Source organism: Phocoena sinus, chromosome 19 (genome assembly GCF_008692025.1).
Source record: "Phocoena sinus isolate mPhoSin1 chromosome 19, mPhoSin1.pri, whole genome shotgun sequence".
Classification (NCBI taxonomy): domain Eukaryota; kingdom Metazoa; phylum Chordata; class Mammalia; order Artiodactyla; family Phocoenidae; genus Phocoena; species Phocoena sinus.
Genome location: NC_045781.1, coordinates 9,865,332 through 9,882,519, shown reverse-complemented (window position 1 = coordinate 9,882,519; position 17,188 = coordinate 9,865,332). Strand labels below are relative to the sequence as shown.

The 17,188-nt window shown below is 58.1% G+C and overlaps 2 protein-coding genes across 3 annotated transcripts; both read left to right on the top strand.

Annotated features, from left to right (window-relative positions):
* Window positions 1–393: 393 nt before the first annotated feature.
* Window positions 394–11,997, top strand: TOMM40 (translocase of outer mitochondrial membrane 40). Of its 2 annotated transcripts, none has more exons than XM_032613351.1 (10): window positions 394–408; window positions 703–982; window positions 1,698–1,765; window positions 2,235–2,327; window positions 3,202–3,303; window positions 3,934–4,039; window positions 9,385–9,507; window positions 9,777–9,853; window positions 9,975–10,077; window positions 11,336–11,997. In XM_032613351.1, exons 2-10 carry the CDS (start codon window positions 709–711, stop codon window positions 11,473–11,475), a joined length of 1,086 nt encoding a protein of 361 aa, XP_032469242.1. In that variant the 5' UTR covers window positions 394–408; window positions 703–708; the 3' UTR covers window positions 11,476–11,997. The 2 variants fall into 2 exon arrangements, with proteins under 2 accessions (XP_032469242.1, XP_032469241.1); XM_032613350.1 differs by lacking the exon at window positions 394–408 and adding an exon at window positions 517–546.
* A 1,800-nt stretch (window positions 11,998–13,797) lies between these two features.
* On the top strand, window positions 13,798–16,565 carry APOE (apolipoprotein E). The gene is made up of 4 exons (XM_032613516.1): window positions 13,798–13,893; window positions 14,677–14,742; window positions 15,227–15,416; window positions 15,711–16,565. Exons 2-4 carry the CDS (start codon window positions 14,700–14,702, stop codon window positions 16,426–16,428), a joined length of 951 nt encoding a protein of 316 aa, XP_032469407.1. The 5' UTR covers window positions 13,798–13,893; window positions 14,677–14,699; the 3' UTR covers window positions 16,429–16,565.
* Window positions 16,566–17,188: the final 623 nt, after the last annotated feature.

Genomic DNA, 17,188 nt, shown 5'->3' with positions numbered 1-17,188 from the left:
AGACCTGACCTTGCTGCCTAGCAGCCTCTGCCGCGCAACCCACCTTCATCCGTGTCCCTTGACCCTGGCACATTAGCCAATGAACACAAAACGTTGATTACGTCTGCAGAGTCCGACCCCTGTACATGCTGGAGCCAATCAGGATGCTTCAAGGGCAAAGGCCGACCAATTATCATGGCAACTTCTCTGAGGGGCGGAGTCGAAAGAGGGGCGCCTTCTGGAATGGGGCTGAGGCGATACGCCAATGGGCGTTGCAAAGTGTGCAGCACAGACCAATGGCGAGCGAGCACCGGAACCCGCGGCATCTAGAGCCAATCGGTGTGGGCTCTCCAAGCCAATGGGAAGGGTGGGAGGTGTGCTTTGACCTGTCTGCGAGCGGGAACCAACAGAAAAGGACGTTCCAAAGAGGTGGGTGGGACTTTCATCCATGACTCCAATAGTAAGGCCATACACTGAAGCTGGTGGGCGGACACCAAGGCCCGGTAAACCAATGGGCTAGGCGGGGCGGGGCGACGGTGGTGGCGGTGGCGGCGGCGGCGGCAGCGGGTTCGGTTGCGCGTGGCGCACGGGGTGGGAGCGGAGCACACCGGGGGGAGGCGCTGCCGCGCGTGAAAACGGGGCTCCGAGCAGAGGGGTGTTCGCCGGCGCTGGGCCTGGAGCCTGCGGGCCTTGACCTCTGCCCTCTGACCTTTCCCTTTGCAGGCGACCATGGGGAACGTGTTGGCTGCTAGCTCGCCGCCCGCAGGGCCGCCGCCGCCGCCTGCGCCTCCCCTCGTGGGACTGCCACCGCCTCCGCCCTCTCCTCCGGGCTTCACGCTGCCGCCGATCGGGGGCGGCCTGGGTGCTGGAGCTGGCGCAGGTCGAGGTTCCGAACGGACGCCGGGGACTGCGGCCGCCAGCGCTGGAGGGACCGGGGATGATAGGGCCTGCGGCTGCCTGCCCAACCCGGGCACGTTCGAGGAGTGCCACCGGAAGTGCAAGGGTGAGGGGCTAGGGGCCCGGCGGGCTTGTGATGGCCCGGATATCGGGGGAAGGAGGAGCACACTGAGGATCTTGGGAATTGGCACGGACCGTTGGAATCATTTAACAGAGCGTTAGGAGTTGACGTTGGGATCGAATGGTGGCACATTGAGCTTGGGGCTTAGAACGATGGGATCAAATGGTGGAACCTCAGGATAGAATGCCAGAGCAGTAGAGAAAGCCTTAGGGACCTCAGGAGCCCCAGGAATCAGCCAAGCCAGCCTCTTGTGAATGGGAGGGAAACTGTGGCCCAAGGTCACAGTGTCAGCAAAGGGCCAGTGGAGGTGGGATCCAAAGCTTCTGGATCCTGGCTTGGAGTAATTGTGTTAGCAAAAGTGGTGGCAGCAGCTTACTGAGCACCGTCCTGGCATTCAGTATGTGTTAACTCATTAAATCCTTGCAATATTTCTATGTGGTGAGCATCTTCAACTTACAGATGATAAGGTTGACCTAGATAAGGTAACTTGCCTAAGGTCACACAGGTAGTAGGTGGTGGCCCTGGAATTTGGATGCAGGCAAAGGCCTTGGTCCTGGGCCCATCCACTAGGCTATTTACTGGGTTGGGATCCCTGGAGAAGGGAAAGCGGGGACGGTACGGAAGGAAGGGATGAGAAATGTGTGTGTGTGTGTGTGTGTGTGTGTGTGTTGGAGGGTGACAGCACTTCTCTCTCCTTTAGAGCTGTTTCCTATTCAGATGGAAGGTGTCAAGCTCACAGTCAACAAAGGGTTGAGTAATCATTTCCAGGTGAGCCTTCCTGGTCCCATTATCCTCCAGGTCATCCCGGCCATCCCCCTGCATCTGCACGTACAACCCTTTTACTCCTCCCTAAAGGTCTGGGCTCCTTGGTACTTGGAAAGACTCAGAGACTCAGTGCCGGGCTGATCACACAATGGCGGCCAGTGGTAGGGTTTAGGGACCCAGAATCCAGAGATACACCATCCCCCCTCAGCCAGCATCCAGGCAGGAATGAAGTACCAGGTGTGTAGCCCCAGCCCCAGCCCCAGCACATCCCTCCTCTGAGTCTCTAATCCAGTCAGGCCACACCTCCCAGTCTTCATCCCCTGTCCAGCCTAGAGATGCCTTGATGGGGAAGCCAGATTGCCAAGTATCTCCCATCCCAGGCAGGAGAGGAGCTGTCCTGGGAGTGGGCTCGGCTGGGTTCCTTAAGGGGTGGCCCACAGACTCGTCACCACAGCCCTCCCTCTTCTCTCAGGTGAACCACACAGTAGCCCTCAGCACAATCGGGGAGTCTAACTACCACTTCGGGGTCACGTACGTGGGGACAAAGCAGCTGAGTCCAACAGAGGTGAGGTTCCTTTTGCCATTCATTGACTGTATCTTCTAACAATGTAGCCAGTCAGGCGAAGAAGGCCTTGTCAGTAGGAGGCCAGGACTGCTGAGAGTGTTGGGAGGTGGAGACTGTCTCTCCAAGGTGCATCGGAACCTGGGTCATCCCTTCATCCTGACGCCCACGTCTCTGCCCAGCCCTGTGCTGGTTGAGTCTGGGGACACCAAGGTCACCAGACAGTGATGACCCAGAGTGGGCAGGGCTGAGCTGTAGATCTTGCAGGGCTTTGAAGGCCAAGCTAGGCATTGGAACTTTCGCTAGGGGGCGCATGAGAGCCACAGAAAGATTTAAGTGAGGGAAAGACGTGATCAGATGAATGCTTTGGAGATAGATAGCATTTCTCAAGCCGTCTGCCAAGGCTAGGTTAGGGGAGTGAAGGCAAAACTGGAGACCCGGAAGGAGGCTTGGGCAGGACACAGAGTTGCGGGACTAAATTAGGTCTTTGATTGTATTAATGATTTCCATGCAATAAATTCATTTATTCAACAAACCTTCATTGTAACCCCCATTCTGTGCCCAGCCCTGTGCTGGGTGGTGCTGGGGACATAGCAGTGACTGAAACAGCCGTGGGGCTCACAGCCTACTGGAGAAGGGGAACAGCCTGTCCCCAGAGAGTAACAGTCCAGGGAGAGTAGGACTGAAATGGGGGAACCCAAAGGTTGTGTGAGCCCAGAGGGGAGCCTAACTCAGCCAGGGTGGTCTTGGAGGGCTTCCTGGAGGAGAGAACCTCATTCTGAGGCTTTGTAATCCTAGGCTTCTCACCGAGGCCCATCACGTATATACTTCTATGATGCTAGACCTCTAATCTCTAACCCTGCCCTCTGCCCCACAGGCCTTCCCCGTGCTGGTGGGTGACATGGACAATAGTGGCAGCCTCAATGCTCAGATCATTCATCAGCTGGGCCCCGGCCTCAGGTCCAAGATGGCCATCCAGGTGAGTGGGGGTCGAGTCGGCAGCTCCCCCAGCCACCCTGAGCACCAGGCCGCCCTTGGCGTTGAATCCAAGAACCCAACGCACAGTGAGGCCAAACAGACCAAAGCGTCAGAGTTTGGTGAAGAGAAAGGTTTGTCGTAAGGACCAAGCAAGGGATACAGGTGGCTTGTGCTCTGAAGACCCAAACCCCCCCATGGTTTACACGGAAGAGTTTTTAAAGACAAATTCGGGGGTGGGGGGAGGGCCCGCAGGACGTGTGACTTTGTTCTGGTTGGTTGGTGGTGAGGTAACAGGGTGGAATGCCAGGAATCTTTTGCTCGGCCAAAGTTACCATCCTCCACCTGGGTGGGGGGCCTTTTATATCCTTGAGAAAGAGCTAGGATTCCGCCTTATCGTGGCACTATTGTTTGACTATTATCTGGTTGCTTTTCCTTTGTTTCTGCTTTCCCTCCCTTCCCTGATTAGAAAAGGTTTGGATTTGCCCTAAGGGAAGGTCTAGGAGACTGAAGCCTTTTCTCTACAAACAAGGAAAGGGGGTTGAGTATGGGGACTAAAAGGCTTTTTGTACCTGGGAAGGCCCCATGGGGTCCTCCTCGCTTTCACCCTCACACTTGCCCCTCCCCGCCACAGACCCAGCAGTCAAAGTTTGTGAACTGGCAGGTGGACGGGGAGTACCGGGGTTCCGACTTCACGGCGGCTGTCACCCTGGGGAACCCAGACGTCCTGGTGGGTTCAGGTAAGAGGCACGGGGCTTGGCGGGGGTGGGGGTGTGTGTGTATCAAACCCCAGTCCCAGCTTTGCCAGCAAATCCATTTCTTTCGCTGGCCCTCTTCTACCATCCAAGAAACAGTCACGGGCAGGTGTGACTTCAGAGCACAGAACATCAAGCCTGTAGCATTGTGGGGGAGAAAGCAGGTTCAAGTCCCAGCTCTGCCACTGGCTTAACTGCGATTGTGGGAGCTTCCATCACCCTCGTGGGCTTCAGTTTCCTCATTTGTAAAATTGGGTTGCCTCACAGGGTTGTTGAGTGGGTCATGTGTGGAGAGCTTCGAATGGGGTCAGGCATGTGATGGGTCCCAAGGAAATGAGCTGTTCTTGTTACTACTCGTGGGGCTCTGGGGTTGCTCAGGGGCAGGCAGAGCCCACGTGCAGCTGAGGGGAGGCAAGTAAGTCTGAGATGGAGTTGGAGGAGGAACGTTGCTGTTTAGGTTGGCTGGGGGCAGGCACCAGCTGACTAATGTCTGGACTTCTGATCTCTTCAGTTTGCTTCCCCCTTTTTTATTTTGTCTCTGAGTGTCTGCTTTTGATTTCTCTATATTCGTTGAGTGAGTTTATGAATCACGTACTCTATGTCTTCCGCGTCCAGAGGATACAGTGGTGAACAAAGGAAAATTAGGTCTGTCCTCTGGGAGCTTCCATTCTAGTGACATAAGTAAAGCAGATGGGTGATGGAGCTGTGTGGAAAAATTACGGCCTCGGGAGGGGTGGGCAGCATCTTGAGAGAAGGCCTCGTTACATAGGTGATAACTGAAAATGAAGACTGAAGGATGTGAGGGAAGGTGCCAAGCAAATATATGGGAAAAGAGCTTTTCAGCCGGAAGGAACAGCAAGTGCAAAGGCCCTGAGGTAGGACCCTTCACTGGAACATCAAGGAGGATTGGGGCTATAATGAATGAGGAAGGAGGGCAAGTGGTAGAAGAAGTCAGAGGCTAACAGGGCCAAGTCACTTAAGGCTTTGTAGAGCTTTGGCCTTTACTCAGATTGAGTCTGGGGCCACTGAAGAGGGATAGGATCTGACTTAGCTTCTAACAGGACCACTTGTGTTGACATGTGGAGAACAGACTACAAGGGGTTCCAGCCTGGTGGCAGCAGAGGGGGTGAGAAGTAGTCTGGGATCTGGATGTACTTTGAAGGTGGAGCGATGGGATTTGCTGCTAGGTTGGGTGTGGGAGATAAGAGGGAGGTCAGAGATGAGAGGTCAGCCTTTTTTGTCTTGAACAACTAAAAGGGTGGAGGTGGTGATTCTGGATTCTTGTGTCTGCTGTTGGCTCTGTCAGGAAGAGCAGGCTCTTGGGCAGTGAGTGCTGAGCAAGGGTACGTGAAGGTGGGAAGCCAGGATACCTGTATGCCCAGCACCTGGAACCCTGCTGGGAACAGAGTAGGCGCTCAGAAAATACTGAGCAAAGGAGTGAGCGGTGGTCACAGCAGGTCCAGTTTTTCACCTCCTGCCTTTCATCAGGTCCTAAGCATACTGTGTGTACCCGGTCCTTCATTCAGTCCCTCGAGGCACTAGGGATGGAGCAGTGAGCAAACGGTTCGTGGAATCCTCTCAACAGCCTTGTGGGGTAGCGCTGCTGTCATCCCTGTCTGATTGAGGCCCAGAGAGGGCAAGTAACTTCCCAAGGAGACACAGCAAGGCTGCCTCCAGAGTCCATGCTCCTCTCTAGGGCACAGGGCCCCCTGCCCCCTCAGACACTCACCGGCATCGGCCTTTCGTGTTCCTCAACACTGGCCTCTAGGTTCCTCCTCCCTGGAGCCCAAGCCAGTGACACTCTCGTCTCTTAGTTCCTACAGGTGTCCCTTCCTCCCTTCAGGGACTGATCAAAACTTCTGGTCCCAGGTCAGTGCTGAGCACATGAGTAACTGACCCCTGACAGCTGGGCGCTCCACCCCCTCTGAGCCTCAGTTTCCTCATCCACCTCATGGGCACAATTGCAGGGAGCTCACCTTGCTGAAGGAGTCAGTGGGAGAAGCTGTCAGCCCCAAGTGCGGGGCCGGACGTGCCTAGTCAGGGTTCGCTCTGGGTTGGATCTCCATGCCGCCCCACATGGGCAGGCGGGTCAGGGTTCTCACAGATGAGGAGAGCAAGGCCCAGGGTGAAATCAGTCCCCCAGGATCACAGCTAGGAAGCAGAGGAGCTGGAGTTTGAATCATGGCCTAGGCCTAACTGAGGAGCCACTGGTCTTACGTGGTCCCCTCCCGTGGCCTCGGCCCCTTGTCTGGAGTCTCTGCTTCATTCTGAGCACCTAGCACGTGCCCACCTTGGGCGGGGTATTGCCCCCCCCCCCCCCCACACACACACACAGCCCTTCCCTGTCCTCACAGGGCTCTTAGGCCGGTGGGGGAGACATTTGCCTCTAAACAAATAATCACACAGTGACTGCATTACTGTTGGGAGAAAATCCTGCGCTGGGAAGGTCCAGGTTGCCGTGAGAGCTTATAACGGAGGTCCCATCTCTCCTGCAGTGACAGGGGGCAGTGTCTAGACCGAGGCAGGGGAAGAGGAGGGCACCGCTCCCAGAAAAGGGCTCTGCATGGACAGAGCCCCAAGGAGCGCAGTGTGGGGAGGGTGGGAAGCCGTTCTTCGGTGGTTGCCTCCCCGCCGCAGCATCTGCCCTGGGTGCCTGCCCTTCCTGCCCGAGGTGACTTTCCGCAGGGATCCAGATGTGGCCCCAGCCCTGCAGGTTTCGGGAAACCATGCTCCTTTCCCAGGTCTGCGCTCTGCCCCTTGCCCAAGGCCTCTTCTTTGCTCACAGACCTCTGACTCACTTTCTTTCCTTCTCATGGGGTTTTGAACTCAACAGGTTCTTCATGGCCACTCCAGACATTGCAGAATGGCCCCTGGTTGAGAGCCACTGGCTTTCACAAAGCCCCTGCCTTGGGGAGCTCCCGGGGGAGCTGGGTGTGGACACAAGTGGGAGGAAAAAACAGAGCAACTTAAGGAGAGAGAGGCAGGAAGGGCTGGGATGTTCAAGAAAAAGGCCTGTGTGGAGATAAGCGCTGCGCAGTGAGTTGTGAAGCTCTCGGAGGAAGCCTGTTTCAAAGCTGGGGACGAGCCACGTGGGGCCTTGCACCTGTGCCCTGAGGAGCTGGGGTCTCCTTGGCACTGGGGAGCCATAGTGGGCTCTGGAGCGGGGAAGGGGGAGCAGAGCCAGGTGTGTGCTTTAACAAGATCCCTCTGTCTGCTGCATGCGAAGCTGCTTGGAGTGTGTGAGACTGGGGCGAGAGACCAGGGAGAGGGGTGGGGCTTGGGGAGCAGAGGGCGAGGCAGGCCCCGGAGATGGGGCGTGGGAGAGAAGTTCAGGGCCCGCGAGGCCCTCAGTTCCAATCGTGGCCAGAGACTCTTGAGTTAAGTCCCCGTGTGATCTCTGGATGGTCACTTTTTCCTCTGTGGGCCTGAGGTCCGCCTTCTACTGAAGGAGTGGCTGCTCCTGGCCAGAGGTGTGCTGGTAATGGCTTAACAGCCACCTCAAGGGGTAGGGGCCAGGAGGTGGATCTGTGTCATCTACTCATGGGGAGAAGCCAGCTCCAGCCCGCCCTGACCACAGCCTCCCCCAGGGCACCTCCAGAGTCCTGGACAGCAGCCCTCAGCCTCGCTCAGCCCCCCTGGTGGCAACCCTCACCCAGGTGTGCCTGAAGATATGAGCAGCCCGATCCTGTCGTCCCGTCCTGCCCTGCTCCCAGAGCCGGTCCCTGGTCTATGCCTCTGATCTCTGTCTGGGAAGCGTCTTCCCGTCTCCGGTTCACACCTCGTGCTCCTGTCCCCGAGGCTTCGTCCCACTCCCACCCCCGGCTCTGGGCTTTCCCTGTCCCTACCTTCCCTTCTGCTCTGGTCTCCCTCATTCTGGCTGGGGGTCCAACTCTAAGCTTATGTCGCCTGTCCTCACCTGCTCTGTCTTGTCAGGTTGGGAATCTTCAGTTCCTCCACCCCTCTCCATTTCTTTTCTTTTCTTTCTTTCTTTTTTTTAAATATTTATTTGGCTGCTTTGGGTCTTCGTGGTGGTGCACGGGACCTTTCGTTGCGGCACGCAGGCTTCTCTCTAGTTGCGGCTTGTGGCGCGCGGGCTCCAGAGTGCACGGGCTTAGTTGCCCCGCAGCATGTGGGATGTTAGTTCCCTGGCCAAGGATCGAACTGGCATCCTCTGCATTGGAAGGCGGATTCTTAAGCACTGGACCACCAGGGAAGTCCCCATCTGTTTCTGATTGTTTTCCTGTCTCTACAGAGATGTCTCTTGTTTTCTTTTTCTCTGTCACCACTCCCTCTGCAACCCCCAATCACTCTCTCTTCCTCCCTGGTTTTTCCTCTCCACAGAGATTACATCTGTGGCGTCTCCTCTCCTGGGCTTTCAAAGACAGGCACGAATGAGTCCTTGGGCCCAAGGAATTCAGCCCAGTGGTGGAGTCATGGGTTAACAGACACTCAGGCGGCCTCAGTCAGAGCCATCCCTCCTGCCGAGGGACAGAGGTAGCAGGGCTCGTCCTCCTGACTGCCAGGCGCTGGCTGTGTGCCAGGCACTCCCTGTGCACCGCACCTGCATCCAGCCCTCTACTCCTTCTCACAGCCTCATGGGGTGTCCCGTTCACAGCAAAGCGAGGCCAGTGGCCCGCGGTCACTCTACCAGCAAGTGGTAAGGCTGGGATTTGAACCCAGGCTGTCTGGCCCCACGAGGTGTGCTCTTACCAGCCCTACCCTTCCTATTGCTCATGGCGGTATAGTGTCTCAGAGCCTGGGCTCAGGGCTTGGGGAGGCCTGGATTCTGCCCCTGATGCATCTTGTGACCATGCGGAAGTGACTTACCCCCTCAGCCTCTGTGGTTTCCTCTATAAATGGAGACAAATCAATGCAGAGTAGATGAGGTCCCAGGGGGCCTGGGAGGCTGACCTCAGAGCCCTGCGAACTGCTTGAGCAAGGAGCCCGAGTTGGGGCTTCCCCGCTGGCGCAGTGGTTAAGAATCCGCCTGCCAATGCAGGGGACATGGGTTCGATCCCTGGTTCGGGAAGATCCCACATGCCGCAGAGCAACTAAGCCCGTGCGCCACAACTACTGAGCCTGCGCTCTAGAGCCCGTGCATGGAAGAGGAGGAGTAGCCCACTGCAACGAGGAGTAGCCCCCGCTTGCTACAACTAGAGAAAGCCCGCGTGCAGCACAAAGACCCCATGAAGCCAAAAATAAATAAATCAGTTAATTAATTAATTAATTTTAAAAAAGAGCCCGAGTGGGAGGCCCGAGGGAGCACGATTCCAGCTGGGCAGAAACTAACCACCGAGCCCAGAAGTAACACCTTCCCATCTCACCTGCAGGAATCCTCGTGGCCCACTACCTCCAGAGCATCACGCCGTGTCTGGCCCTGGGCGGAGAGCTGGTCTACCACCGGCGGCCTGGGGAGGAGGGCACTGTTATGTCACTAGCTGGGAAATACACATGTGAGCCTGGGGACCCTGGACTCCTGGGTCTGAGGGAGGAGGAGCCTGGGGACCCTGGACTCCTGGGTCTGAGGGAGGAGGAGCCTGGGGACCCTGGACTCCTGGGTCTGAGGGAGGAGGAGCCTAGGGACCCTGGACTCCTGGCTCTGAGGGAGGAGGAGCCTGGGGCCCTGGACTCCTGGCTCTGAGGAAGATGGGGGAAAACCTGGGTTCCCAGATGCTGAGCCCCCTTGGTAACCTGCCCCGCCCCCCACCCTGCTCTCTTACAGTGAACAACTGGTTGGCGACAGTCACATTGGGTCAGGCGGGCATGCATGCAACATACTACCACAAAGCCAGTGACCAGGTGAGCTGGTCCAGGGACTGGCCGCGCAGGCACACGTGCTGGGTGTGGGGTGCCCGGGGCTGGCATGCCTGAGAGTTCAGCCTGGGAGGCTGACCCGTGTGTGTCGCCCTGGCCCCTCCAGCTGCAGGTGGGTGTGGAGTTCGAGGCCAGCACCAGGATGCAGGACACAAGTGTCTCCTTCGGGTACCAGCTGGATCTGCCCAAGGCCAACCTCCTCTTCAAAGGTACAGGCCTCCATTTCCCTGTGTGGGAAACAGGCAAGAGGTACCTCTGAATGGGTATACCGGCCAGGGGAGATGGTAGAGGGCAGTGTGCCGGGCCCCCAGGTTGCCCAGGAACGCTAGTTGAGAGGGTGGATGGGTGCCCGGGCCCTGAGCTTTGCACCTACCACCCGCCGAGTGGCCCTCTCCCAGTCTGCGTACACGGCCCTCGCTTTTTCTTTTTCTCATGAGTGGAAGGCAACTTGCAGCACAGCCGGCCGACCCCACAGTCTCAAGTTAGGGAGGCTGCCCAGTCACAGCCAGATCCGGAACCTTCCCCGAGGCCGACCGACTCTAGTCTTAAGTTTCTTCTTGGGCCTCAGTGGCTCTCAGGTTTGGGGTGTGTGGAGAGAGCCCTGGAAAGGCCGCTTCAGTGGGCCTGGGTCAGGGTTTCCGAAGGCGGCCAGGAGGGCCAGGGATTGGGTTTGGGGGTTTTTATTGTTGTTGGTTTTTGGGGTTTTTTTGCTTCTGAAGCCCGCCTTCCCTGCCCACCTCCCGAGCCCGCGCTCTGCAGGCAGCCGGGGTCAGAGGCTAGGCTTGGGTAGCAGCGCTTCAGCTTCTCTGCTCCCGTTCAGTGAGTTCTCAGGCTCCACCCTGTGGGGACCGCACCAGTACCTGCACACCTGTCAGGTCCTGGGGTACAGGCCCTGGAGGAGATTTCAGTCTTTCTCACTTTTTTTAAAAAACTTTTATTGGAGTATAGTTGATTTACAATGTTGTGTTTCTGCTGTATACAGCAAAGCCAATCAGCCATGTGTATACACATCTCCACTTGTAGACTTCTTTCCCATATAGGCCATTACAGAGTATCGAGTAGAGTCAGAGATTTCAGTCTTTCATTCAGCAGACGCTCAGCACCTGCTCTGTGCCCGGCCTTGTGCCGAGGGTGCTGGGGACACAGCAGTGACCAGGCCCCTTCTCCCACCTCCACCCCCAAGCCCCGGGGCTCACAGTGGGAGGGACAGACCCATCCCCAGAGAGCAGCGACCTGGTGTGGACAGGACTGGGATGACGGGGCCCATGGGGTGGCGGAGGGCTTCCCGGAGGGGAGGGGTCACTGAGCTCAGAGCTGAAGTACTTGGAGGGCACGAAGAGGTTTCGGGTGGCGGGGCCAGCACGGTCCGTGGTCTGGCCGGTGGTATCTGAGGTGGGCCGGAGGGCAGCTCGCGGGGATGGGGCGAGAAGCCAGCGCAAGGCTCTAAGCTCGGTCGTTCACCCATAGGTTCCGTGGACAGCAACTGGATCGTGGGCGCCACGCTGGAGAAGAAGCTCCCACCTCTGCCCCTGACGCTGGCCCTCGGGGCCTTCCTGAATCACCGAAAGAACAAGTTCCAGTGCGGCTTTGGCCTCACCATTGGCTGAGCCCCTCCTGGCCCCTGCCTTCCACGCCCTTTCTCCTTCAGATCCCACCTCCCCCTCCCCCTGCCGTGGAGGGGAGACCTGAGCCCCCCTCCCCCTCCCTTCCCTCCTCCTCGGGGGGTCAGGGGGCAGCGGAAGGAGGGGACCCATCACCCCCGCAGCTGGCGGGGGGCTCCTGGAACCACAGGCACGTCAGGATTCGGAGTTCCAGGGGCGGCGTGCCCGGTGGGCCTGGGGTCCAGGAAGGGATTCTGGAATCTAGGGGCGCCCGGGATTCTGAGCACCAGGGGCAGAGGCGGCCAGACAACCTCAGGGAGGTGTTGGGGTGTCCCCGTGCCCCAGAGGGCCCTAGGCCCAGCCCCCAGGGGGCAGCAAGAAGAGGCGCTTCCCCATCCCCAGTCACTCCACCCTGCCCGCTTTCCCATCCACCCTTCGGTATAAATCATGTTTATAAGTTATGGAAGAACTGGGACATTTTACAAAAAAAAAAAAAAACCTACAAAAAATATACATGGAAAAAAAAAAGGCAGGCGTCTGTTTTCCTCCACGTGTCTGTGGTCCATTTGGCCTGTTCATTTGGTCTGACCTCCCACAGTGACTAGCAGGGGCCGAGGGAATCGAGCGGAGTCCCTGGCCAGAGCCCAGACCAGAGAGGGGAGGGGCCTGGCCAAGGATCACACAGCCTCCCTGTGACCTTCCCTACAGGGGCATCACAGGCCTTCCCTCCCCAGGAGGGCATGGTCTTGTGGTCACTCAGCTTGGCCTGGCCAGCATGGCTGCAGAGGACTTTGTCCCTGTGAACTGAAGCAACAGGGGTGAGGCTGTCTCTGGGTGCAGGGGTGGGGGTGGCGAGCTGGGACTCCGTGGTCTTTCCGGGTTCCCAAAGGGGCAGGGCACGAAGGGGCGTGAGGACTTTCTGATAGGAAGGTCAGAGCTTCCGAGAAGCTTCAGGAAGCATTCAAGCACCCGGATGGAGAGAGTTCAGAGTCGGTCACTCCTGCTCCAGGCAGACCCACACCCTGAGCCCTCGCCAGACAGAGGAGCCGAAACCCCGCCTCTCACACGCTGGGGAGGGAGGCTGCTGACCTGACCCGTGATGAGCCGTCAGGGCCCAGAGACTACCCCGCTGGCTCCCTGCCAGCGCCAGCTGAGCCCCAAACAGGCCTGGGCCTGGCTGGCACTGGGGCTCCCTTCCTGGGACCAGGCATCCAGTCTCCCCTGACCCCATGGCGTCCAATGTTCCCACCCCCTCAAAGGACCAGGAGTGAATCCCAGCTCCTCCAGTTCGTCCACCTCAATCCTGTGTGGCTTTACCATCCACCTCAATCCTGAATTTCGTCTCAGTTGTTTCCCATCTGTGTAACAGCTGGCGTTCATGTCACAGAGGTGCTAAGGAGGGAGGGGACAGTAAGTGCCCACTGTGGCCCATCACAGAAGTTAACTCCAACTCGGCCTGCTGTTTGCGAGGAACTGCTCAGTACTTCCTACGTATAGTAGCCTGTTGCTTCGCAGAACGACGGTGTTAGGTGCAACTGTGTTCCCGGTTTTGTGGACCAAGAAACTGGATGTTCAGAGAGGCTAGGTCATTTGCTCAAGGTCACACAGATGGCAACCGGCAGAGCCTGGATTCAGGCCCCGACACAGTTCGGTTCCGGAGTCCACAGTCCTAACCAGGCAACACAATACGAATGCTTCAAGCCCTGCGGAAGGTACAACACGCACCGATTCCTGGAATCCACGATGCTTGTGTTGGGGAGAAATGCTGGATTTCCAAGTCACAGATGGGGAAGGGGACTCAGAGAGGCATTCACCTGTGCCCCAGGTCACAGCCCAAGAGGGAGCTAGGGTTAAAACCCAGGTTTCACTCTCAAAGCCTGGGCTTTTACCAGATGCCTTACACTGTCCCCAGAATTCCCATGCCATTTCTGTCTGGGCCTCCAGCTCCTTTCTCCCCCAACCCAGAAATCCCAGACCGCAGCCCCGCTCCTTCCTCAGACCCAGGATTTTGGGCCCCCAACCCTTTCCTCAAATTCTATTCATCCATCCGCTGGAAAAGAGAGGGACAGGGAATGGGTGTTCTGGGCAGCTGCCTGCTTCCCCTTCCATGCCCAGCACCCCGCCCCCAACTCACCCACCCACCAGAATGGAGGAAGGCGCCTGAGTTACTGGGTGAGATGTCATCTCTTTTCACGGAGGCTGGGAGTGGGAGCAGCTAGCCTCCAAGCCCCACCTCCCTCCGCCTCCCGGCTGTGTGTGAAGGGGGAGGAGAGCCCACCTCGTGACCTGACAGGGGCTGGCCCAGCTTGCCCTAGATCTGGAGGAGTGGGCGGGGCAGGGGGAGCCCTATAACTGTACGAACCTGGGATCCCTGACTCCTACTCAGCCCCGGAGGAAGCGAAAGACACCATTCCCCAGGAACGCGTGAGAAGCAGAGCTGGGGGCACAAAGTCCAGCTCAGGGCTTCTGTGGGGGATGGAGGGGGGGAGGAGGAGGAGGTGGCGGTCCTACGCCTGGGCCAGGACAGAAGCAGGAGCAGGGGATGAGGCCAGAGGCAGGGGACTGGACCTAGAAGAAGGGTGGGCAGCAGGGGCATCCCGTCTGGGCTGGAAGGTGGGGTCAGGGGAGCAGGTGGACCTGTAGGAAAATCAGACGAGCCATAGCAGCAGCCCACCAATTGTCACTGTCGTTTATTGAGCACCTACTGGGTGCCCCCATCATCCTAAGATCTCCGTTAATGGGAGGCGCAGGGGTGGCGGCGACCAGGGGTGTCGGCAGGGTAGCTAGAGCGTCGGTTGAAGGACTTTTAAATGAGGATTAAATTAGCGAATATGTGGAAGATACCGTTTAGATGTGAAGTTGGAGCTTAGAATGTGAAGGTACAATGAGGAATGCGAGGTTGGAACTTAGAAAGTCCAGTTGGGGCTCACAGGGAACTCCGGGGTGGAGGGGAGGGTGGGGTGAGTGGAATTTGAACCCTGGGAGAGAGGGATAGAATTTTTGGCAGAGACCACCTGAGGATGGGGAGATAGGAGAAGACAATGGGAATTAGATAGACAATGAAGGGGCCGGGCCGCTTCGTAACTATTTGTGATTGGACTAGGCAGATATGGGGTGCAAGGCTTTGAGGGCCGAGACCTGACGGGGCGGGGCTCTGAGTGGGAGGAGTCCCCACTGCTGTTGAGTGACAATGTCTCCCTCCCCCAGGTTGGCCAATCGCAAGCCAGAAAATGAAGGTTCTGTGGGTCGCCTTGGTGATCACGCTCCTGGCAGGTATGGGGATGGGGTTTGCTTAGGTTCCTTGCCCCTCCCCCTCCCATCCTCAGCTGTACCCCTTGCCCTCTTCCCGTCCCTGGGTCCCCTCTTTTGCTGGTCTGTCTCCCCAGGTCTGAGGTCTCTCCGACATTCATTCGTTCTGAGCAGCTGTTTTATTCGCTCTGAGCCTCAGCTTCCCCATCCTTAAAATGAGAGTCGTAACAGTTTCTAATCCATTGCTGTCAGGCAGGTCGTGAGCAGTAGTTAAGTGTCAGCTGTGATTAGTTTTATTCTCCATCACCCCAGCAGGGCGGTGCATGGAACACACAATCGATGCTTGCCAAGTGATTAAAACAAGCTGGGTGTCCCTCCACCTCCTCCCTGCCCACCAGTGCTCTGATGAAGCCCACCAGCCTTTGTGGAGCACCCACTCTGTACCAGGTACTGTGTGCCTGGAGGGGACAGAGGAGGACACTGACTGCTGTGAACTTGCTCCGTGCAGGATGCCAGGCAGAAGTGGAGCCAGAGCCGGAGCCCAAGGTGCAGCTGGGGCAGGAGTGGCCCGGGTGGCAGGGCAGCCAGCCCTGGGAGCAGGCGCTGGGCCGCTTCTGGGATTACCTGCGCTGGGTGCAGACATTGTCTGACCAGGTGCAGGAGGAACTGCTCAGCACCCAGGTCATTCAGGAACTGACGTGAGTGCCCCTGCCCTGGCCCCTGACCCTCCTGGTGGGCAGTGCGTTCCAGACCGTCAGCCTCCAGTGGTCTGGGTTTCTTTCTGTCCCCATCACCAACTCTTGGTGGTCTGGATCTCTCTTCACTTCTTGCTTTCTTTCCCTTTTTAGCTCCTGGCTTTACCTCTCTCTGATTCTGTTTTTCGACCCTTCCTGTCTCTGACATGTTCCTCTCCGTCTCTCGCTCCAACACTCCAGCTCAGGATCCCTGTTTCGCTCTCTTCACGCCCATGCTCCCTCCTTCTCGCCCCTTAGGGTGCTGATGGACGAGACCATGAAGGAGGTAAAGGCCTATAGGGAGGAGCTGGAGGGGCAGCTGGGCCCCATAGCCCAGGAGACGCAGGCCCGTGTGTCCAAGGAGCTGCAGGCAGCGCAGGCCCGGCTGGCCTCTGACATGGAGGACGTGCGCAGTCGCCTGGCGCAGTACCGCAGCGAGGTGCAGGCCATGATGGGCCAGACCACCGACGAGCTGCGTGGCCGCCTGGCCTCCCACCTGCGCAAGCTGCGCAAACGGCTGCTTCGCGACGCCGAGGACCTGCAGAAGCGCCTGGCCGTGTACCGCGCGGGGGCGCTCGAGGGCTCAGAGCGCAGCGTGAGCGCCATCCGCGAGCGCCTTGGGTCCCTGGTGGAGCAGGGCCGAGTGCGGGCCGCCACCGTGGGAACCCTGGCCGGCCAGACGCTGAGGGAGCGCGCCGAGGCCTGGCACCAGAAACTGCGCGGGCGGATGGAGGAGATGGGCACCCAGGCCCGGGACCACCTGGAGGAGATGCGCGAGCAGCTGGAGGAGGTGCGCGCCAAGGTGGAGGAGCAGGGCAGCCAGATGCGCCTGCAAGCGGAGGCCTTCCAGGCCCGCCTCAGGAGCTGGTTCGAGCCTCTGGTGGAAGACATGCAGCGCCAGTGGGCTGGGCTGGTGGAGAAGGTGCAGTTGGCTATGGCCACCAGCCCCACCTCTGCGCCCAGCGAGAATAACTGAGTGCCCGCGCATCCCCCTGGGAGGCCCCACTCCTGCGCTGGCCCCACGTCCCCCCAGCCTACGGGAGGCCCTGTCCCTGCCCCAGCTGTCCTCCTGGTGGGCCCTAGCTTAATAAAGTTTCATCAAGCTTCACGGCAGCTGCTGGGCGTGTGTGTGATTTCTCACAGCTCAAGCCTCAGTTTCTCGTTCCTTCCCCACACCCGCCACGCAGCGCTCCGTCCTGCCCCCTCTGCCTGTGTCTGTTTCTTTGTCTCTTCGAAGTCTGTCTTCGCCTCCTTCTGCCCCTTTCTGAGTCTCCTTTTTTCTTCCATCTCTTCTCACTCTCTTCCCTGCCTCTCTTACCCTTCTGTCTCTGAGACGTGGTTCTGGAACCAATCCACCGGTGGGTCAAACCCTACGGTTGCCCCTGACTACTGTGGGCAAAAAAGCAACGCCTCTGAGGGATTTCCCTGGCGGTCCAGTGGTTAAGGGGATGCGGGTTCGATCCCTGGTCGGGGAACTAAGATCCCACATGCCCGTGGGGCAACTGAGCCCCAAGCTCCACAGTGGGATCTCCCATGTGCGGCAACGAAGACCAGCCCAAAATAAAATTAATTAATTAATATTTTAAAAATCAAAAAGCAACCTCTCTGAGCCTCCAGTGGCCCAGCTTCACAATACCTGCTTCATAGCTTTGCGACTCAAAAGACCTAGAATCGCTGTCATTATTGTGAGCCATTTTCACTTTTTTTTTCCCCTCTCATTCTCCCTCCTGTCTAAT